At 40.6% G+C, this 23,640-nt stretch overlaps 1 protein-coding gene across 5 annotated transcripts in view; it reads left to right on the forward strand.

Annotated features, from left to right (window-relative positions):
* The window catches only part of AGAP1 (ArfGAP with GTPase domain, ankyrin repeat and PH domain 1), a 352,299-nt gene that overhangs the window by 198,173 nt on the left and 130,486 nt on the right, over positions 1-23,640 (forward strand). For all 5 annotated transcript variants that reach the window (XM_030453884.1, XM_030453885.1, XM_030453886.1 and 2 more), the window contains one exon: positions 12,098-12,202. In XM_030453884.1, coding sequence (XP_030309744.1) covers positions 12,098-12,202 — 105 coding nt within the window. The remainder of the gene's footprint in view (positions 1-12,097; positions 12,203-23,640) is intronic.

A 23,640-nucleotide genomic window follows, 5' to 3' on the forward strand; every position in this document is an offset into this window, starting at 1 on the left:
CTTTGTTCAATTCAGAAATTAAGAAGTGAGATGGTTTATCTTGTGCCCAAGCTTCTTAGAGGCAGCAGCACCATGAAACTGCAGGTAAATCCAGGCTGAAGTCTAAAGGAGTGCCCATGGGTTTGTTGTTGAAAACCAGCAAATGGCTCCTGAGGCTAATATCTTCTGACACGATTTTCCTATCAGTATAAATGGAGTGAGTACTGTATACAAAACACCATTTAAACGTTCACTTGAATGGTTTTGTTTGCCAGTGTTCTTATATGGTAAGTGAAAAACAATTAACAGTTTAAATAGTCTTTTAAACTGATGCACTTACAGCAATTTTTTGATTAAAATATGTGCTGTGCGGCTCAAATCTGAATTTCACTTTAGCTGAAATGTGAGTTAAGTGACCCAATCATTCTCAATGGATATTTTATAGAAAGAAGATAAACTAGTGACACTGAATTAACATCAGTCTAATAAATCCAAGTTGTGCCTTAGCTTTTCTGCTAAATCTTCTTGGTTTAAAAAATAATAGAACAAAAAAGGTGTCAGTAGTTAATTGTTGACTGAAGCTTAATATCTGTTAAAGCAAATGAGGCATGAAATATACTACAGAGGAAGTATTGTATTTGGAGTGATTTTAACATTAAAACAATATTGCAGTTTTTAACTCACTGACATAATATGCAGAATCCTTTATTTTGAAATTGCACTGATTAATGCTAAGCTTGGTAGGTGGGGGAGGTGAAGAGTGTATGCTGTATACAAGGCAAAGCAGGCCCAGACAAAACTGAGTTCTTTTCTTCTTTGAAGAATATTAAATAAAATTTGGGTTGTTGCAGGTTCTTACTTCAGGAGTCCTGATAATAACCTTCTCAAAAGCATTGATTGATAGTTTCTCTGAAAAGTTCTTTCAAATGACTTGACACTGGCTATGTCTCTCATATTTTGTTAACTGTAATTTCTATAACACTTATAGTAAAAATGGATTACTTCTTTTATTGTCAGCAGTAACTTTGCCTTTTTGCAGTAACACTTTAAGAACACAGTGTAATAAACCTGTATTTGAAAGTTGTCTATCGATCGTATGTTTAAATCTCTGGAGATGGCTTTGTGCAGGTTTTCACTGGGGTTGAGGTAGACATTATACAAGTGGAAATACATTTGATGTAGAAGAGTCATTAAAAAATTCAGTATTAGAGTAGGCAATGAGGAGGCTACAGAAATGTTGCTGGCAAGTTTGTGCTGAAGAGAGATACCAGTGACCTTTGCTGACCCTGTAGGTCCTCTGCATTGCTTCTGGGAAAGTTTTTCTTTTCCATTAGACATTGAGTTGGTCTTTGATGAAAGCCAGCAACTCACAGCCCCTTGTTTCCTGTTGTCTCCTATAGGATCTATTGATCAGGTGAAGTCATCAGAGGTATTGAATGTTGGGGTTTTTTCAGGGAAATTTTGCAGCCAGTAAAATTTCTTTTTAAGCATTTCTTCTCTGCAACTGAATTCATGGCCCTTGACCAGAGCTAGAAGGTTTTGGGGTGAAAAGCTACACGTTTTTATATATTTCAAGCTGAAACCAGAGTGATTTTGTTTCCAGATCGTTCAGAACAGATTGATTTATTAGCCCAATCAGAAGTGATGTGCTTGCAAGTAAAAAGATGATTGTATGTGTTCTGAAAAGGATTTTTTACAAATAACTCTCAGCTACTCCTAGTCAATAAATCATAATTTTTTATAAACAGTTTGTGTAGCTCAAAGTCATCTCAGAGGTCAAGCACATAGCAAAGGGATGTCGTTGTAGCTGTCTCTTTCTACAGGTGCCTGATTGGGTCTGAGCATGTCCTACGTTTGTTGAAATATCTCCCTCTTGTTTAAGATGACACTGAGAGTACAGGTGTTTCAATGAGTTTGAGTGTATGCTGTAGTTGGCAGTTCACTGTTTCTGCCATGGGCTGTGGCCTCCAGAGTATATAGTACATCTCAGGTGTCACAAGATGAGGGATTTGCTCTTCCTCAGCTCCTCTGGGAACAGCCATGGTTACTCATGTAACTCAGACACCATCTTAGCATCGAGTAGGGTAGTATTTTCCTCTCTTCACAAAGCATAAAAAACTGTACCAGAGAGTCTCTTGTAAAGCAAACAAATTGTACATTTATGTTGCAACTGTATTGGAGTACCCTTCCAAAGTGATCCTTGTTGTAATGGTCAGGTAAAACAGAAAATAAAGATACGACTTAATGGGTTTTTCAACTTCTGCAGCTCTTTTGAAAACATAGAATCATGAAGAGGGTCTGGCAGTTCTGTTATGTTTGATTCAGCCATCTTAATGGGCAACCAACCCTCTTTAGTCCATCACCATACCTGTTCATGGGACTACTCTTTCTAATTTACCTTCTGTTAAGTGCAAGTGTGTGAATGCCTTAAATAAGGTGAAAAGTATTTTTAAACTAATTTCTTGAGACAGATGTAGCACTTGTGGTCCCTTTCTGAACTAGGCACAATTGCTGCCTGCTGATTTTGGATCTTTTTGGCAGTTGGCATGCCCGGACATTGACCCATCTCTCAGAATCCATCTGTACATGCTACCTGACCAGCATGAAAACTTGCCTGGTGTGAAGGGACATTCACTCACTCACTGAGAGTTACTGATACACTTTGAAATGTTTCAGGAACTCTGAAGCAGCTCTATGAGGATGTTAATTCAATATGTACTATTTCCCTTAGCAGGTAAGTCAGTTAAAGGGCATGAAGGAATGTGTTCTCATTAGGCTCCTCATTCTTCATTTTTGTGACTATAATGATGAAAGGGTACCAGTTGTCCAACATCCATTAACTACATCTCTGAAAGATTGTCAGCTTCTTTCTCTGAGTGATCTGGACCTCTCAGGTATATAAACAGTAGGACAAGTCAGGGCATGCAAGTATTTTTTCTATATTTTATTTTATGTTTTGAATCACAGAAATGTTTTGATTGGAAAAGACCTTGAAGATCATCAGGTCCAACCAGTTTCTCAGTCTAAGGAGGCACTGGAGGAAGGAGAGTGGGGTGGGTGGAAGGAAGAGTGCAGTGTTGAACCAGTTTGGTGTGTCCTGGATTGCTGGTTACATTATGAAGTAGTCAAGGGAAAGTCACTGCCTTTCTAGCACACAAGTGGGGTCATTGATGCCAGTGATCCTGTCACCAGAGGACAAGGTGTAAAAGTTAAAGAAAAATGAGGCAGTTGGGAAATACTGTTATCTAGAATAACGAAGAAGGTACCCTTTCCCTTGGGGGGGAGGGGAAGAAGGTATTTCTTATCTTACCTCTGCACAGGTTTTAGGACCAGAGGTGTAACTGTTGAGCAAAATTATTTTTTAATGCAGGACACTCCATTTGATTAAAAACATTTTTTTAAACTCAAAGCAATCCCATTATAATGCAGAATTTCTGAGGATTGTTCATGAAGACCTTTTTGATCCTGAAATTCCACAGCCTGAAGTGTGAATCCTTTCTGCACAAAAATACAGAACTCAGTTGTTATTTTTTTAGAAAGAAAAGGAACACACTTTTTTTTTTTTTCCTCCCAATGTTCTTGGTTTTGTTATTCAGTAGATGCTGTATTAAATTGGATTTTGTGTCCATCATTATTAAAATGTGAAGTGTATCGGTCACAAAGCATACATTTCAGGGCAGTTAGCTGAATAATTCTTTTCTTTATTATCCCAAATTACTGCTGAGCTCTGGAGAGGTGAGCAGTTTAGCCAATTATTGCCATTTGAGCTGGATTTGTGGGTGATTAGCTCCTGGTCGAATTCAGTCCTGGCAAGTGCTTTGAAGCCTTGGCTTGTGTGATTTTCACAGCAGTGAGGTAGGAATAGACGCTGCTAATGACAGGAAGGTCGCGTGGGTTATGTGACCTGTGAGGGGGGGACTCGGGTTTAGCAAATAGGGCATCCACAATAACAAGTGTGTCACTAACCCCGCCGTGCATAATCGGAGTTTTATGGGATTGTTGGAGGTGCTGACAGCTCAATTAAAGTGTAACCCTTTGTACCATATACCCTGGCAGAATGACAGAAATATTACCAACAAAAAAGGGAGGGGGCCACAAGGGAACTGGTTAAAGATCCAGTATTCTTTTCCTTTCCCCCCTTCATCGGAGCCTGCACAGAACGAGCTGCAAAAAGCATCCATTTGTGAAATAATAGGTTGTCCGGGGGAGGGTATGGTGCCAAACATGGCTACAAAAAAAACCTGCTCTTAAGTGGTCTTCCTCATGTTTCTATGGAAACACTATAGTATCAGAATACAAAGTTAAAATTGGGTTTTAAGCTTTTCATGGCTTTTCTGCCATGAATATCCCCCCACCGCCCCAAATCCCTACTTTATATAAAATATGATAAAGAGAATTTCAGGGTTCAGGGAATGGAGCACTACTATAAAGAGTCATATCATCTACCTAGAAGAGGTAAACTGTACAATGATTCACTTTTTTATATCATCCCCCCTCGATGCTCAGTTTGTTTCTTAAAGAAAATAAATATTTCCTTACTTGTTTTTCATGCCTGACCCTGCAGCATTTTCTGCTGCCGTGTATGTTGCTACTCTTCAAGCCTTTTCAAATTAAGTGTGCCACTCAGTCATGTCTGCTTGCACCAAGTCGGTTTCACAGTGTTGTTTTTCTCTTAATTTTAGCCTAAGTGTCAGTGTTTCACTGAGCTGATTGGTGAAGCTGCTAACTTCATTTGTGTAGTCAGAGCACAGCTCCTGGTGCTGGAGCCACAGCAAGAGGTAAGAGTTCAAACGGAGCCGAGTGCTGCTGGCTCCTCTGCTGCTGACTTAGACCCCATGGCACCAGCCCTATGGGTCCCCCACACCAAGATAATGATTTGCATCCCAGTGCATTTCACATTAGTGTTGACCGTGGTGTCAGGGAAACCACAACTGCCTGTGCCAAGGGGTTAATAAACCAACTACTTGAGATTATTAAGGGCTGTGATTTCAGATTTTCTTTAACAGTCCAGAGTAAGTGGAACAAACCTCAGAAGGCAACAGAGGCAGAAACTACTGTAAGGCAAGAAGATGCTGGGAATTGCTGGGTCCTGTGCCTCATTCAGAGAGTACACTGGGTTTAGAGTGAGAGATGTGCCATTCCTGTAAATATGCACATGCATTTTGCAACCCACTTGGATGTTCAGTTCTGTAGAAGGGGCATACAGATGTCTGTAGTGTATGCAGTGTGCTATTTGTTTTATAAAGTCTAATTTTGGTGCCAACAAAAGAGTGTCCTTTCACAAAGCTGTCAGTTGAAGGAGAACTCAAGAAGCCTCCTACTTTGCTAAGCATCTCCATCCTTTAACTCTGAGTGCCACCCTGTCTCTCAGTGTGCCTCTTTGAGGGTCTGCAGGATTCTCCTGGCTCTTGTGTAGTCAGGTGCAGCTTTAGACTTAGGATGCTCTGCCAGGGCAGTGTGTTCTTTGCTCCATCCTGCATACTGCAGCAGGGCTGGGTCTTCAGCTTCCCATTCAAATTCTTCTTTGGACACTGAGGTTACTGCTCTTGCATGAAACTCTTCTTGCCTCTTAATATACTTGCTTGTCACCTAATGAACATGAGCGTGTTATGTCAGGTGATGGCTTCCTGTTCTCTGCTCCCCAAACTGCAGTACAGATACCTCTTCTCACTGTGCTTATGTCAGGTTACGATGTTCCTATGCTCAGCAGCAACCTGAGGAACCCTTGCCCATGCAATGTTGGGAATATGTAGCCTGCCTTTTTTACAAAACTGCATCTGCAAGCTGGGGAATTGTGAAAACTTCCCTAAAAATTATGTGCTGCATATCGGAGGAGCATGTGCTTTACCCACAAGTTGGCAGGTAAGGTCAAAATCCAGAAGCTGAGTTGTTGGAGCAGTCAATAAAAATAAAAGTGCAGTAACAGTGAGCACCAAATTTGTTCTTCCCATTTACCATGTCTTTAGTGCTCAGGTTGCTTGCAGGTATTTGGTAGCTGTTCTGCGTTGCAGGTGGCAATCTTCATTGCCCATGCTACAATGAACTTGCTTAATAAGCATTGGTATTTTTTTTTTTTAGCCTGGGTACAAAGAGGTTGGAAAGTAATGTGTTGTGGGTTGGTTGTCCTTCAAGTTTTAGCAAAACTCTTATCTTTTTCTGCAAGTCAGGTCTTAGAGCCTCCCTTTGAGTCTGGATGAAAACTGTAGCTGATCAGCTTCAGCATTAGGAACCATTCATGGTGTAATTACCTCCTGCACTGAGTTACTGACTGTTGCTTAGGGGATGCTAGAAGAGAATTGGGTTCTGTGTTTTGACTTCATTTTCTCCTAAAGCTGATGTGTAACAAATTTTGGATAGCTGCTTCAGTGGGAAAGCATCTTTGAGTGTGTAGCAAAAGTCTGCTACTGCTCAAGGGCCAGTTTTTAAAGAAGGCATGTGGGATTTTTCCAGTGTGCCTGGCTGCAGTAAGGCTTTTAACATTTCTTTGCAACATAATTGTTAGATACTGAAGTTTAAGAATATTTGAGTTTTCTTTAGAGGTACAAATGTAGCCATTTGTGGTTTGGTTGGTCCCTATTTGTGCCCTGTTTCTGTAAGAGAGGTTTACTGCAGGTCTCCAAATGTATGAAATTAAACTGCTTTGTAGCTAATTGTTCAAAAAAACAAGCAGCATTCTCTTAAATTCCTGGGAAAAAAGATTTATATTCAAGAGATTTGAGAGAAAAGACATTGCCTTGAAATGGAAGGATTCCAGATTCAGCAAGTTATTCTGTAGAGGATTAATGGCATATTCTGCTGTCTGCTCAAATTGAGAGAGAGCAGCGATGACAATGAACTTCCTACATTGTGCAAGTATTCCATGTAGGTGAAATAGTTTGAGCTGATGTCTGCCATGTGCTGGAATAATGGATTTTAAAGCTACAAACCTGTTACAGTTAAATATTCAGGAAGGAAAAAATATTAATTAAGAATTAATCTTGTTTGTGATTAGGACAAGCTAGACTAGTTCCAGTGCTTCTGGCCAGACTAGTTAGAGTTGTCTTGTCTTGTAAGCCTGGAGGATTTATCAGCATTTGTTCACCCTGTTAATAGATTTAAAGGAAGCATTTGTTCAATTGACCAGAGTACATAAGTAAAAATTGGTGATCCTGACCACCAGTGGTTGCCTTTGCAGTTATTTAAGGGAGGATGTTTCTGACAGGCCTGAATTTTTCTTTGATGAATATGTTGTACTAGAAGTAGTAGTAGAGTTGTAGAAAAATCATAGCACTGCTAGCTGCTAATTGTAATTATGAGAACTAGAGACCTGAGTGGAAAATTCAGAATTGATGCTGTAAATGATAGGTACCAGATTACATGTTTAATTCTGTCAAAACAGAATCAGGTTAACAGTATGGGGTTGGCTAAAAGTTAAGTGGGCATGGAAGCTTGCATGATGCTAATACCTCAGCCATGGCAGTGGTGTAAGTTTCCAGAAGAAAATATAAACCAAAATATCATATTTTCTTTTCCAGAAGGTCCAGTCTTGGCTTACTTCCAGTGGGCCCTTCTGTTTTTCCTTGACAAACTAAGAAAAGTCAAATGTACCAATCCTCTTAAAAATAAAACAAAACAAAGCTCAACTGAAGTACATGCTGATTCTGGAGCATATGCAAAAAAAAATGCAATCATTTAAGATGTGATGGCTGGTGTTACCCTGTTCGTGAAACCCTTCATACCTTGTGGACCCTGGAAAATCCAAAATATATGGGAAAGCAAGAAAATTAAAATGGAGCACAAGAGGGAATACAAAATATGCTGCTCCATACAGGGTTCTGCAGCCAGGCAGTGGCCACAGACACCTCTCTGGTGGTCAGCATGTGCATTCTGGTGATATTTTTTTGTGGGAAGTGTAGTACATCTATTCTGATATCTTTCCAGCCTGCCTGAAGGACTAAGGCAGCTGCTTACCAGCATCTTCAGTGCACTATTAAGCAACTTCAAGAGGTCACTCTTTTAAATCCTGATAATTTGCTGCTTAAAAGCAGAAGTAGTCCCGTAAAACAAATTCTTAATCACTTTACCATTTGTCTTCATTTGCTGTTTAAACTTAGGGGAAGGCATCTGGAGCTGTGAGATCAGCCAATTGCTCCCTATTCAGATGAACTCTGTGTATTGTGTGTAGTGGTCCCTTGATCAGTGTTGGGGAGATCTGTTGTTTTTTTTTTTACCTTATGTCCAATCAGTCCTACACTGGTGGCTTTTCATTAGCTGCTGCTGCTCTCACAGTAATGCTGGGGATGCAGAACTTGATGGCAGTCTGTAACTTCTCCTGGTGCCCTGAAGCTCAACAACATAAGCTGATTGACTCAGTTAGAGCCCCAGTCTCTAACAGCAAATGCAATCAATAAATCTTTGTTGGTAAATAATTGCTATTGAACAGAGTTTTAATATAAATTTATGAGTGGTGTTTTATCACAGCTTGAGGCTACAGCAAGCCACTGAGTGATGGATTTCAGATAACACTTACATTCATTACATTAACTTTGTAAGTTATTTAAAGCTTGTACACTTAACATTGCTTTTGGCTTGCAATGACCTCCTGGGACTAGGCATAGCATACACATTACTAATAAAGAGCTTGCAGTACATACAGAGACTGTTCCTCCATTTGCTTTGTACGGTGGTGCAGATCCTCGAGCAAAACCCAAGATGTGAAGTTCATGCACTTTGGTTGAAGTCTTTTTCCTGTGGCTCATTAAAAGTACAGCTAGCACAGTCAGGTTGGAGCAGCATTCCCCCCATTAGACCCAGGACTGCAGTTTTGGAGGGAAGGTGGTAAAAAATTGAATTTGAAGTGTGAATTTTTTCTCAGTTTGTGAGCAAATTGGAGGTGTTAAGTCTGAGTGTTGAATCCGGAGGCTTTGGGTCAGCTACAGCAGGGTTAAAGTTGCAGATGGAAGACTAACAACTCAAAGATTTTATACAAATTAGGAGAAATAATGTTACCAAGTCAGCAATAATTTAATAATAGCCCAATTAACAATAATTTCAGGCAAATATTGCTTCAACAAAATAACAAAAATAATTCTTTTGAAGAAGTTATTTCTTAGCTCTTTACTTTTCAGCTCAGAGACTTGAATGTGTTTTTTCCAATGTGCTGTGTGTATGTGGGGGCCTGTTTGGCCATGACTGGAGTTGTGACCAAGCCACCTCTAAATTGCCTTGGAGGTACTGAAGGTCGGTGGGACCCATGTGTCTTACTTCTGAGGCAGAGTATCTGATGTGACTTAGATGTAGACATAATGTGACTCAAGTGAAGGGCTTTTTTTTTTTTTCTTCCTTTTTTTTTTTGAATTAACATTTCATGTCATATCTGGGCCATTTATTTTTTTAAAGTTTAGTTAATGTTGAAGTGCATCTATAACTGATGTAAACTGTGATACTGAGAGCATTTTTTCATACCATTCTATGTAATTACCACAGACAAAGTGGTGGTCTGTGGCCTTGGGGAAAAAAAAAAGCAGTTTGTATGGGCTTCTCTGCTTCATAACACTTTCAAGTTAGCTCATTGTATTGAGAGCAGCTTCCTCTACAGGTCTTAATTCTCACCTAACAAGAAAATAATTTTTTTTTTTGCCAAGCGGGTGCATAAAGAAAACAAATATGGAAGTCCAGTTTGTTAGGCACAAATAGGTACAACATATTCACTGCTGAGTGGTTTCTAACATGAAAGAATAGAATTTCACTTCAAAAGCAAGATTAAACCCCATTTGGATTGTTGTTTTCTTTAGATCCAAAACCAGAATTTCAGAATTCACGCCTAGATTGTAGTAGTACTACACTGAAGTAGTGGGGTTTTACTTTTTATGAGTTTATAATTGCCATGAATTAAAAATCACATAACTAATGGCAGATTTTCTGTATAGTGGTGTGACAGGTAAAAAAAGTATGAAATATATATTTTACTTTCTTCAAAACTTCAAAAAAGGAGAGGAGGAGGGGAACACCATTGTGATCCTTACAGCTTTTTCCCCGTTAAAAGGTCTGAAGAACAGACCAGTGCAGAGAAAGAGTAATTTTTGATCCCCACAGCACAGTGATAACTAGAATTGGGTCCCCCTAAACACAAGCGAATGTGCTGCAGGTGAAATATGAAAGATTGGAAAGGTGAAGTGACAGATCACCTACTATAGACAAACATACAAGTCAAAGGCAGAAATAAGCTTTCATTTTTTTAACAGAAGAAAACAACGTCTCTAACCACTGGAAGGCAGTAATTGGGATGTGTGACTCCAACTTGCAGAAGCTTTTGCAAGAAAGCATTTCAGAAACCTCATTCTCTCTTGTAAAAGTTTGAGTTATAGCAAGGAACAGCACACAAAAAAGCAGTCTGACCCCCAGATGGTCAGAAAGTTCAGAGTTTGTACAGCTGTGTAATGCAGTCATCTAACACAAGCTTTTTGGTACGGTCCCATCCACAGATTGCTTTGAAATGCAAAGGGGGTGTTCTCTGAAGTTTCATTCAAAGTTTGTGTCCTGGAACAAGCAATCATGAACTTGCCTTCTGCTCTGGGATCCTCTCTGTGCCTGCAAAAGGAGAGTTGTTAGGTCGGGTGGATTGTGGCAAGGGACTTCAGGTGAAAGTTGTAATATCTGGAATGGAGAGGGGAAAAAAAGAACAAGAAGAAAGAAAAGAAGAAGAAAAAAAAAAGACAAAAAGAAAGAGGAGAATTTGCCTATTTCTAGAGGGCTTCTACTCATGCAGAACTGCCCCTTGTCCCCTTGTGGCTTTGGTATTGGATCTACAGAGGGATCACTTTGTAAAGCTGTATTTTAACTTGCTTTCAAGGATTTAGCCTGTTTTAACAAACTCGGCTCCATGGTAGTTGGAAGCACCATGCTTGATAATGCATCTTTCTGTCTTCTGATTTCCCATTTTTTAAGTTCCATGGAAAAACCTCATTTTATGGGGATTGGAGAGCTGAAGCTTGCATCTGTTTAAATTCCTGGTTATGATTTAATGAAATGAATATAAGTGTCAGCTTTTATCTAAACCTGGTCTGTGGAACCTAGTGAGTCCCTGTGGGTGGATATTGTGCATAAATAGCATCTCTGTCGGGACATTTCAATAAGATTTCCAATATCCAAGGTCTTGAATGAACTCATTAGGACCTGCCTTCTGACTTTGTTTTGGAAATGAAAATTTCCTGGGGAAGTGGATTGCTACAGCATGGTTTTTGATCTACCATATTCAGCCTGGTGCAGCATGTTATGTCTTGCTTTTCCAGGTGACTTGCTATTTTTCAGCTGAGGACAGGTCCTTGTCCATTTAAACCCGATGATGACTTTCTTATCTCAGCTGTTGATTGTCAACATTCATCACTGATGTTTAGGTTGTATATGATTTGTGGAAAGGTGTGAGTCACCCACCTCCTTTCCTCTCTGATCACACCTCTTTCGTTAAATTTTCATTAAATTATCCAGAATCCATTGGTAATCCTATTTGCTCTGTTTCCATTTTGCTGCTCTTGCCTGGAACTGGTTCTGTTGCTGGAATGAGTAGGTAGGAGGGTTTCCAGTTTAGTGTCACCTTTCTGCAAAGGGCATAAGAACATAAACATTTGCTCTTCTGCTTGTGAAGGGGCAGAGCCTGGACAACAAGGCATCTCCAGAAACATGCAGAAGGGAGCACAGACCACACAGTAGCACCCTCAGTCCTGGGGTTCATCATTTATTTTAGAGGGCTGGGAAATGAAACCAGTGTGGTGTCTTTATCAGCTAGGAGCACATACGGGTAACTTTACACGGTATCACATTAGAAATGTGCTTTCTTGAGGCATGGAATTCAGTGCAAAAGAGTTTTCTCTGCCCATGGGGCAAAGCCGGTGCTGATGCAGTTTTACTCCATTTACATGACTGCAGCCTATGAAAGCTGCACTTAGAGCTCTTCCTCCTAAATTGCAGGCACTGAGGCTGTGAATGGATAGGATGTGTATCATGAGAGGAGCAGAGGGAGATGAGTAATTTGCAGGAGAAAGCATATCTAGAAATGTTGGCAGTTTATATCTTTTTCTGTATCTTAAATGATTGTGCACTGACAGAATTGTTGACTCTTTGGTCTTTTTTCCTCCACCAGGGTATGCTGCTAAAGCGAAGTGGCAAGTCATTGAATAAGGAGTGGAAGAAGAAGTATGTGACGTTGTGTGACAATGGTGTGCTGACCTACCATCCTAGTTTACATGTGAGTACACCATGTTCTGCATGTGTTTTGCTGAGCCCTTTGTCAGAGAAACTTCTTTCTCTCTCTACATTCCCTTCCATCTCAAAAAAGCAAAACCTGAAATAAAATATCCTGGTGCAAGTCTGAGTACAGTCCAGTTTCTTTGATACAGGTGATTGCCTGGAACAGGGGTTCCCTTGCATCCCAAGAGGCAGATGAAATGGTTAAGCCTTTATTTTCTGATGCTTTTTTTTTGAGCTGCCTTTTGAAAACAACATAGGTATTAATATATTTGATAAAAAACATTTTCATGTTAAGGCATCTGCATTGTTCCAGCCCAAGGATCCTGTCTGTCCCTCTCATTGTGTGTAGCACGACCCCTAAGTACAGTTTTGGAGGTGAAGAGGGAGTGCAGGGGGAAAGATGAAATTTGTGAGAGCTCATTCCGTGCCTGAGCAGTTCAAAAAACAAAGCAATGTGGAGACTCTGCATCTTGAAACTCCCAGGAGATTCCCAGATCCTTCACTTGCTGTGTAGTGCAGGCAAGAATAAAACATAAAATATGGTATGAACCTCCCATCGTCTTTGGAATTATATCTGGTCTTACATTTTATCATCATATCCCATATGAAAATGAGAAGGTGGCCAGCTGCAACATTTTAGGGTCAGTTCTTTCTAAACTTGGGTATAATTTTGAGATCCTGGTCAGTTTTTCATTAAGAAGTGAAAATCAAGGTTTCAGATGCATTTTTGTAGCACCTGTAGTTTTTGGCATTCACAGACCTGCATCTGGATTTGGCAGAAAATTTCTGCTTTAGATGGGTGATGTCTGAGGAGCACGGCTACACTGATACTGTGCTTGCACCAACTTGTCATTCCCTGTACACTGAATATTAGCACTTGCTCTGGCTTGGCACAAGATTTTGGAGTCTTCAGTTTTGCCATAATAATGCTTTGCTGTAATTTCTGCTGTTGTGGCCATGGCTCCTAAAAATCATTTAATAAGTTCTGTGACAGCTACCATCAAGGCATAGTTGCTTTCCATCAGAAATCTGGGCTCTGAGCCCTGTCTTCTGGAACAGAGCTTTGTCTGTTTTTTCACTGTTGCCTTTTGTGACACTGACAAATCTGGCCTCTCAGGCCATTCTTGAAGTTTGGGGAATTCTGCCATGAAGTAGCCCCAAAATACCAGAATCAGGTGTCAGCATTGCTCACAGCAGGGAAGCACAGATACTGTGTGCCTTTGAGGCAACCCCTGTGAAGCTCCCTCGTGAGTTACCCTCAGGTTGTGTTGGCCAACTCTGGGTCATCAGGAAGGGAGAAGGCAAGCTGCTACTGGTACCCAGTTGTTGGTACCCGAGTGCCTTCCTCACTGTGTAGGGTAGCTCTGTTGTTCCTGTCACTCCTGTGCACGTCTTAGTTTTTCATTGCCTGGTGCAGATGATAAGAGAACTTCCCTGCAGGCTTCCCTGGAGCTGCTCCCTCTCCCCCAGAGTGAGACTCCACTGAGATTATAGGTAATTACTTTGAGATTAGAGGTAAATCCATTGGAGATTAGACAGAATCCATTTAAAGAAGAAGTAATTACTAGCCTGTAATTGTTTCTTTCCCTCTGTCCCCCGCCCGTGCTCCCCCACCCCCAAGAAAAAGATACATGGCTCCTTGTTTCCATTTGCTCAGACCTGACATGGATCAGAGAGGTTTGTAAGGTTCTACATTTCCTTCGGCTGTACAGGGCTGGGTGGTGGTGAGGGACCACACTCCATCCCTAGCAGAGAAGAAGCTAGTGGGGAAAACGTGGTATTGTTCAGGGGCTTCTGAGAGAGCTTTACTGAATCCAGTCTCTAGGAGTATCTAGGGTTTTGCTCATTTGTGTTAAAATCTTAATACAATGTGATTTCGCTTCTAAATTATGCTGGTTTAATGCCTTATTTCTATTGCCTTTAGCATTCAAAGAGTCACTGTGCTACTTGTGCAGTACGTTTCCATACTGTCAATGTACTATATATTGTCAATTAACCATTGTTAATATACCCTGCAGAGCATTCTTCATTCATCAGGCAACAGTATGTGAGTAGCATCTTCTCTGCTGTGTGCAAACCACAGTGGGAGGAAGAGTCAGGACCACAACAACTTGAAGGCAGTTGCACTCTGAGCACTGTTTGTACAAAACTTTGTAGGCAAGAAAGCAGGAAAGTCAAAATTTCTTCAGGGGTGTTGCCAAGTGAATGGGGTTTCTCCCCAAAAGGAGTCTTAATAATGTGTTTCTTTTTCAGTCTTGCTAATTTATTTATCTGTAGCTGCTTATTGCTTTTTTCAAAGCAAGCCAAATAAACCAATAAATTCTTAATACTGTGCTTGCTTTGCTGTTTGGGATAATTTTTTACACTGTTTTGAAAAATAAGGAGCATATTCCTACCAGTCTTCCTTTTGAAGATACAAACTTTGTTAACTATCTAAAATCAGTTTCCTAAACTCATAAAAAGCATGGCTGCAATCTGAACTGTTCATTAGATTTAGGTTATCTCACTATGCAGATCATTTTGATTATACAGCATTTTGCAGTTGGAATTCTGTAAAGTGAAAGGTGAGCTGGCTGGCCTCTGGTGGTGGCAAATAAGTTTAGAAGACAATTTTGTATTTTCATACTGTGGTTTGAGGCAGAACATAGGATGTTATTGAACACCTGTGTTGCAGGAAGCCATTACAATATTTGATGGATGATTATTAAATACTGCTTGAGATTCAGGCCAGAGTGGATCAGCTGTCTCTTTTCAGATGTTTTAGTGGCAGCTTAGACATGAAGACAATATTTTTTAGTAAGTGGATCTGCCTGTGTTGCAGAAATCTACTGTTGCCCTCCTTGAATGAAAGTTTGGCTACAAAATGAAAGGTTTAGGGGTGAGAAGTGAAAATCAAATTTGAGTACCCTTCTTACAGAGGAGGTAGTACTGAAAGGGTCAGGCCTGTTTGGCTGGGCAACGTGTCAAAACGCCTCCTGTATTGTGCCATCTAAATGAGTGACTGCTAATTCCACCAAGCTGACGTTTGACACAGCAGCTAAATTCATATTCTGTCTTTTCAGGAAAGGGGGGGGAGAGAAAAATAGGAAAAGAAAAATATATGTACATAAGCACCCTACTGTTTTCTAACTTGATCACATCAGGTTTTTTCAAGAGCCTCAAACCTTCCATCTCTTGGGGTGCTGAGGAGATGCGCCAATAGAAAATGGTGGGGATAATGAGAGAGAACTTTGACCTGCAGGCTTCAAAGTTCACCATAGCTACCTATTCATCTTACGCTTCTGGAGTATAGCCTTGTGTGGATGACTAAAATTCTGGCTGTCAAATTCAGTGTCAGCCTCCCCAAAGGGCCCTGGGGGAATTTGTCTAGGCATCTCTTGGTTTTTAATGGCATAATGCCATGTGCAAAGACTTCCAAAATGTATTCACCAGGATACCTGCTGGGCAGCATTACATGCTGCTTCTTTATCTAAGCCTTATCCTGATGAATAGCTGATGATGTTTCACCACTATCTGTCTGTCAGAGGGCTGCCATCGTGCCACAGGTCAGCAGATGACAAAGCTTTACCTGGGGATGTCCGTTTTCTGCTTTTTATCCCCATGATCATCATTGCCACCCCTCCTTTATGAAAAGAAGAAAAAAGAAAACACATTTTTTAGAGACGAGCATTTTTTTTCCCTGTTTGAGAATGAAATCTGTTCTAGATTTGCTTTCAAATAAAAGCACAGTGCTGTGGCACCTTATGGGGGAAGAACAGCTTTTTAAATATACAAGAAGGAAGGTCTGATGCCCATCTAGAACACACATGGAATTTAAATCCAATGTACCTACCCATCAAGGTTGATTTTTCTTGCTGAGGTCTCTGTAGCAGTAATGCCACCTTTCAGCCTTGCTCTCGCCCTCACTGATATGGTTTAATAACTCATACTGAGGTGTGTAGGGTTGTAGCAATGTTTGGAGGGGAAACCTGTCCTCTCTCTCCTTTAGAAGCGTGTGAAGTCACCTGGTCTGTTAAATTCATCTGTCAGTAGCCACAATTTTAAAACTCTTCCCTATAAACAGAGCTGACCAGGTGAGCAGCCTACATGAGCTCTCAAGGAGAGCATTAGTGATGTTGTTCTATCCTCAAAGTGAATGTATGGTTTATTAAAAAGCAAAATTCCAGCCTGTAAAGGAGTCATATCCAACACTAGGCTAAACTTTGCACAAGAGCTTCAACTGTGGGTTATATGGACACATCTTCTCTACAAAACAGACCCAATTCATGGGCTTGTAAAATGCCTTCAAGACAAGGTGTGTGGAGGGTTGGGCTTTTGGATGAGCTTTCTTTGTGTTGTTTTTTCCACCAGGACAAACAGACTTGATGGGAGACAGAAGAAATGTCCTCTAATTTGATATCTGGAAGTGCTGCAGATCCATGCATTTTTCTCTGTTCCTATGTTATATACATCCTTTTTCTTAGAGCTGCAGTTGAAATTTTTGACCATTATCTGTTCCTAGAAATTTCTTGAATAATGTGAAAATGGGAAGCATGCTTGCAGATGAAGTTGCCCGTGAGACCTGGGTGCTGGCTGGGCTGCAGGGCTGGGTCTTCTCACTCACCTTAGATGTGGGCAGTGACCTCTACAGACATCACTTGGTTCAGCCTTATTTTCAGGGCTGCCTTATCTCAGGCTGTTTAGTACCTCCAAAGTGTGTTGTTTGTGTTGTTTTAATGGAAATACTCATGCTCTTAGATAATTCTAAAGTACCACTGTGCACACCTCTTTTTCCCTGTTTTTTCTTTAAAGGAATGCAGAGCTGGATATTAGCTGGTTCTGCAAGCCCTTCTAGCTGGCCTTTTCTGTCAACAACTAATTCCCAAACTGGGCTTTAGTAAATATGTATTTGAACTGACAAAAAGATAAGCATGTGTTGCTTTTCATGTGAGATGTAGCCCTGCCTTCTGAAAGAGTACTGATCAAAGCAAGTCCTCCAGAGCAAAAATTAAGACTATAGTTTGAGTGGTAATGAAGATAAATCATTAATATACCTAAAACATTATTTAAGATAGAAAAAAAAAATAATTATAGGAACAGTTACAAAATAAGTGTGTAGTAATTGCTTATGACAGCTGATGAGTTGATGCCATATTTTTTCTGCTTGACACAACTGGCACTCTTTCTGGAAGCCTTTTCATCAAAGCCATAATCAGAGCATTATTCTGCTTTCTAACATCCTTGACTTGAGTTTCCCAGAGATTTCATGTCTTGATTCTAGCATGTTTCACTGTGAATTATGTTGTTCCTAGGGCTAGCTAGGGGTTATCAGTGGAAAAAATAAATGTTAATCATATTGTTGTAACTTTTAAACATAGCAAACATAAAACATATACAACCTAGGATGTTTTAAAAGCAAAAGAGGCTTTTATAAAGTGGTATAGCTGTAGAGATCACTCATTCCTGGAGAACTTCATTATCTTAAAGATGGAATGGAGTGAAAATCAGTTTAAGAGAAAAACTTTGAAATTTATGGGGAAAATAGAAGCTAAAATGTGTTTGTTTGTCTTTAAAGTGAGACCTTTAATTTGGGATAGCTGTCAAGACAAATTCTTTCCCTCCCCTTGTGGCTTTGTGGCTTTTCAAACTCGAAATGGTCTTTCCTGACAGTGCTGTTACACCTGCTCTGCTCAGTGAAAAATCCAATGGCTGTTCCTGATGGTCAGGAAGCTGCTCTGTGGAATACTCAGATGTAACCCGAGCTGATGGTGTAAGAGTGAAAGACTTACTTATTCACAGTAACTTCTTAAAATCACTTCCATGATTTGTAACAGATATTCACAGGTCACCAAATGCACAAACAAGGTGAACACGAAGCACTTTTAGTTTCAAGTCCATTCATTTCAGAGGTCACAACATAGATCCCATTAATTAGCAGAGAATGTTGTAGCAAATACAGCACTGCTGTTGAGAGCTGTACAGACTTGTAATATGTAGTAAGGAGTAGCAAACATACATTTCAGTGTTGCATCTACTCCTTCTCCAAAAAGGCTGGGGAAAAAATTTGTATCAGAATGAGTAGCAATTCAAATGGCAAGTTAAACTAATAATTAATTACTAGATTTTATAAAACCTGAATTCTCTGTCCAGCAGGACAGGAATTATATCCATGGCTGTGGATATAAATACTTCATAAATTACTCAGGATGGTAAAACTCTGATTTGTCTTTTACAGTGGTTCTTGTTACAAAGCTTGAGTGAGAAGTGGAGTACAGATGGAGAGTTTTTTTAATATTTCATGAGAGGAGGTGGCTCATTCTAAAAAGCCCACATTTTGTGAAACTGCTTTTGTATTGAAAATGTTGCCCTAACTTCCTCCACTGCCCCTGCAACACTGATCAAACTGCTTAACACCACAGTCTAGATACAGTCAGTGCTTTTTCTTACTGAAATGTAATGTTTTTGATTCCCAATGTGAATAATACAGATTTGAGCTGACCTTCTTTTTGTCAGGACAGAGTGCTTTAGGGCGATCGCTGTTTTCCAGGATGCGTTTTCATTCCTGCGTTTTCCTCAGGAAAAAAAAACCACCACCATTTCTGTGCTTTTCTTAAGATTTACCATACATTACGAAGCCGAATTACACTGTGGAGGTATTTATACACAAAAGGGTAGGATGGCCAGTTTAACAGGAACAGTTGATGAATAAATTCCACCGTGCCTCATAACCTGACAGTAGGTTTGTCGCTGAAGTCCTTCCCAGGAAGGGAGAGGCAGAGAGGAGTTGGAGACTTTTGTTTCTTCTTAGGTATGCCCGTGGCCCCAAATGGAAACCAATCAAGGAGCGATTTATGTTCATTAAGTGCTTGTCAAAACTGAAAAATTTTCTAATCAACAGCAATCTAGCTGAGGCCCCTCAATGGCTGGGAGTGTCGCCTCCGCAGTAGCGGCTATTTGCCTGTTACAACTCTAGGCTAGAAATCCGCTGATGATTACATTAGGCTAAGCTGCGAAGTAAATGAACCATGTCTTATTTAGGTGCAACTATGCTTCAGTGTAGTCCTGCCCCGCAGGGCACTTTATAGCGTTTTATGGCTTTAAAATTAGTGTAGCTTCCCATTTGCTGCAGGGTGCTGCAAGTTATGCCTTTGAACTCAATAAGCAAAGGGAAGAGGGGGCCTTTTGGGTTTTTTTTCCTCCTTCTCCCTCCCTCCTCCTTTTCTTCTTTTTACAGTTTAGCAATTTTGTTTTGCATCTTTTCCAGACGGCATTTTGCAATAAAAATGTCTGACTGCTGCAGAGAGGCACAAAAGTCAAGGCTCCATCTATTTACTGGTCTGCCAGGGGTTTAGGGGTTTTGATCTGGTTTGGAGGGGAGGAGAGTGGGTTTTGTTTTTTGGAAGCGGTCGTTGCCGAGGGCGAACAATAGGTTTTGTGGGTCTGATAGGGCAGCTCACAGAACTGGAATTGTGTTTCAAAAATATGCCACCAATAGTCTGTTGTCCAAGGTGCAACTGTAAACTTTCTTTTCCATAATAGTTTTTATTTCACTTCAGATCAGGAGACACTATCTCAACCTCGGTAAGCTATGCCTTAGGAGTGTTTTGTCTGATTGCACAGTGGGGGAAAAACTAGCACAAAATGCCAGTGAGTTTTTTTTCAGAAGCCCAGTGCAAACAAGAAACAGATCTGGGAGGAATCATGAGCCTGAAACAGTTCTTAGGGCTGGGAAAAGAGGCTTCTGAGAAATTCTACTAGCTCAAAATGAGAAAAAATGTGATATTCTTACCTGTGAACCATTACAGGCATGGAAGGGCACTGCTCACAAAGTGCTATGAGGTAAAAAGTGTAACTCCAATGAAGAGGTTTCTCTCTGTCTACAGTCCAGCTGTGTATTGCTCTTCTACAGCTTGCCTTCTGCCTTCTTGGTGAGATTTCTTGGCCAAGAAGACTATCTTGCAGCTTTAGCCATTGCACTGCAGTCACAGAACAGAAGTACTGTCCAAAGCAGTTCAGTAGGGAAGAGCTGAGCTCCATCCTCTGCTGCTGCCAGAGCAGAACTGAACCTGACCGTGCGGGCAGGCTGCCAGAACCTGCCTGCTCAGGGCTTCAGAAACCCGGCTTCCTAAAATTGCTTTGCTCCCATTCTTAATGGGCTTGTTTTCTGTTACCTTGGAAAATACTTTTCAAATCAAGAGTAAAACACCTGTCTTAAGAACACACTGGGTTTGTAGAAAAGCACGGGGCATTTATTGCTCTGGGTAGCAGTTATATATAATATATATAATTCAATAACTAAGCTTTCATACACATTTTCTTACTTAATACACTGATCATGAAATGCCATGTTTTTAAAATGTAAACTAAGTATTGGAAAGGTATTTTTAATGTGTGAGACAAGGATTGAAGCAGCCATCAGCATCATCTTCTGCTTTTCCCTCAGTCTTGCCCATACTTCCTCCCCTGAAAAAGGGGCCAAGCAGGCAGCAACAGCATTAAGCATGGCTGTGAAAGAGCCTCCTGTCTTCAGTCTTCTTGGGTGGGAGAAAGTAAGCAGCTTGCTGGAAACATCACATATGTCTGGGTTCAGCTTGTGGCCCTTGGTGGGGTGTCTTCTCTGGGTTTGAGGGCAATCGGAAGCCATCACGATGTACAGCAGCAAATCTTAACAACCACTGGAATTGAAAACAAAGCCCCCTCCCCAAACTGCAGTGTTTCTTTTTGGTAGGTGTGTTTAGAAAACATCATACCCATTTGTTCAATTTGCATGTCTGAAAGGCTTCTGTTCAGTTAATTGGTTAAATTAATTTCTGCTGTTGTAAATGGAGAGTTGTATTAAGAGCAGAACTAAACTAATTTTACTTTACATTATTCTGTGTTGTGGCACATTGTTTCTTCTTACTCAAGGCAATTCGTTTTGTGGTGCTGTCAAATAATGGTTTGTGTCATCTTCAGTCAATGTAGCTTTTACAATTTTTGCTGATATTTTAACAGTTTATTTAGTCCCCCGGATAATGGTCAATGGCCTTGAGTAGTCAAATTAACACCTTGGCAGCACTATATTTGAGCAAACCACTAACGGTAACCTCAGGATGCAAAGCAATGAGAATCAATACAGCAAGTACATTTTTAGGGATTATTGATCGATTTATGTGTTTTGGCCTTAGGTGGAAGAAGCAGCATTGTCCTGCAGCTGACTATGATTAAGTTGCCAGTTACTGGTAACTGCAGGCTATTACCTGCATGGTATTTCACAAGCTCAAATATCAGATGGAGACCTTTTGTAGTCCTTAGCCAAAGAAGCAGGGGTGTTCTTAGGGTCTGTGAAGCCTGCCCGGCTTCAGGAAAATGCTTCTCTCCTCCCCATCTCACACCAGTGGCTGCTGTGAGAATTGGAGCCGACGTTGATTTGATTCAGCTCTGCCTGTTATTCCTGTAGGGATCTATTTGGGACAACGGAGGCACTAATGGCTTGTGATCCCCCCGCCTTGCCTCCGAAGGCAGCTTCTCGGAAGGTGAGAGCTGTGTTAAGCTGTGCTGCTGTCAGCAAGCTGAGAGCTGTGGGTCTCCCCACCACAACTCTCAATTGCTAGCAGGTTTCTCTCATTGCACCTCATTTGCATCTGGGACATCAATTAGCATGTTTGTTGAGGCTAATTGAATGAAACTCAATCATAGCTCTTAATTGCTTGACTATGTGAAAAGAAATCACATTAATGCAGCTAATTAAGTGTATGGCAATAGATGCAACATAATTAGGAGTAAAATGTAAAAAACAAGCGGTGGTGAAGGTGCAGGCACAGGGGTGCAGGGGACTGGGGCACGGGCTTCTCCTGTTATCCACACATTTGGGGAGGGTTCTCTTTCCTTTGCTGCTTCCTTTCCTGCATCACCACCACCGCCCCCCTACCCCCCTTCCATGTTACTGAATGATGAACATGGACAAGTTGAGAAGAAAAATGCAAATGGCTTTGCAATTACTACTTTTTCAAGCTGTTGAGGGGCAGAAGATGGCACTTCTGGGGTGGCCCGCTGTTGAGTGGGCTCTAGGGACTTGTTAAGTGCTGTTTAAAAGTACTTGGCTTTGAATTACCCTCATGCCTCTTTAAAGGGTTTTTTCCCCTTTTTTCTTGGATCAGCATTTTCTACAACTAACATCTAGGGGAGTTATATCTGTAACATTTGCATATCAAAATCAGGCTTGCTATCTTTTCTTTAATGCAGCTTATTCCAGATGACAGCAAGACCCTCATCTGTTCTAATCTGATCAAACCTTCCGTTGCACTTCTGAAGCCACGACATTATTTTGTAGTTTTAACTTTTATTCACCAAGTGCAGATCTGAAGGAGTGTGTGGTGGGGAGGGGGGGGGGGGATGCTCCGCTGACTGGAAACTTGATTCTCGCCTCTCCTCCTCTGGGAAATGCAGAGATAATCACTATGCATCTTGCACACAATGAAAGAGGCTTTATTATTTACATTTGATATATCCCTATAAATATTTAAGCTGACATTAATACCTGTGTGGCATCTGTTGTGTTTGGGCACTTTTCGTATAATAACGGTATGGCTACAGCACATTTATTTCCTGTTTGCCAACATTCACTTACACTCCCTTGGATGGTTTATAGCTCAAGTAAGCCTGCCTTACTCTCATTTACAAGGGCTTTAATAACACCCTGTCACCTCTCACAAATTGGCAGGGTAGCAGAGAAACTGTACACGCCATTCATCTGAAGAATTTGGAATAAACTCTTCCTTCTCAAAAGTTAAGGGAGTATGCTAACTAAAATGTCTCTTTTAAAAAAGAGTACATGCTGAGGTTTAGTCATTATCTGATTAAGCCTCATTTTAGAGCTTATAAGCAAGAAATGCTCAATTGTGTTCTGCTTATTGTATTTTAATCTGTGAAGAACTGACACTGAACGAGAAAGCTTACACCAACTTGATATTCCATGGATAAAACCATTCTGTTCATTTCTAACACCTAGTGAATGAATTTTTATTCTTGGGTTCCCATTGTTTTTTTCAGCAGCAGGGCTCTGTCCCTTCACCCCATGAGTTATTCATCCCCCCCCTTTTTACTGTTAGTAATTCTCAAACAGCTGGGGGGGGTGTGGAAAGATGGTGTGATGACTTAGTTTTGGGTTTTTATCATGGATTAATGTTAGCTGTGAAGAAATGAATGCTGATTTTTGGTGTGTTTTGAATGGAATATATAGTTTGTATCATTAACACTGCCAAAGGTGGGAGAATTTTTATGTGGGAGGTGACTGTTCCCCAGGTCATGGCAGCAGTGATACAGACCTTGAGTATGCTTTTAGTCCATTTGGGTATTTACCTGTAAAATTGATTCTCATAGTGTATAGGTCTGTATGCTGCAGGTTTGGAACCAACCTAGTTATATATTGGTAGTCTTCACCCTGTAATCTGGCTCTGTCTTGCCCTGTACACTCAG

The sequence above is a fragment of the Calypte anna genome, chromosome 7, assembly GCF_003957555.1.
Source record: "Calypte anna isolate BGI_N300 chromosome 7, bCalAnn1_v1.p, whole genome shotgun sequence".
Classification (NCBI taxonomy): Eukaryota; Metazoa; Chordata; class Aves; order Apodiformes; family Trochilidae; genus Calypte; species Calypte anna.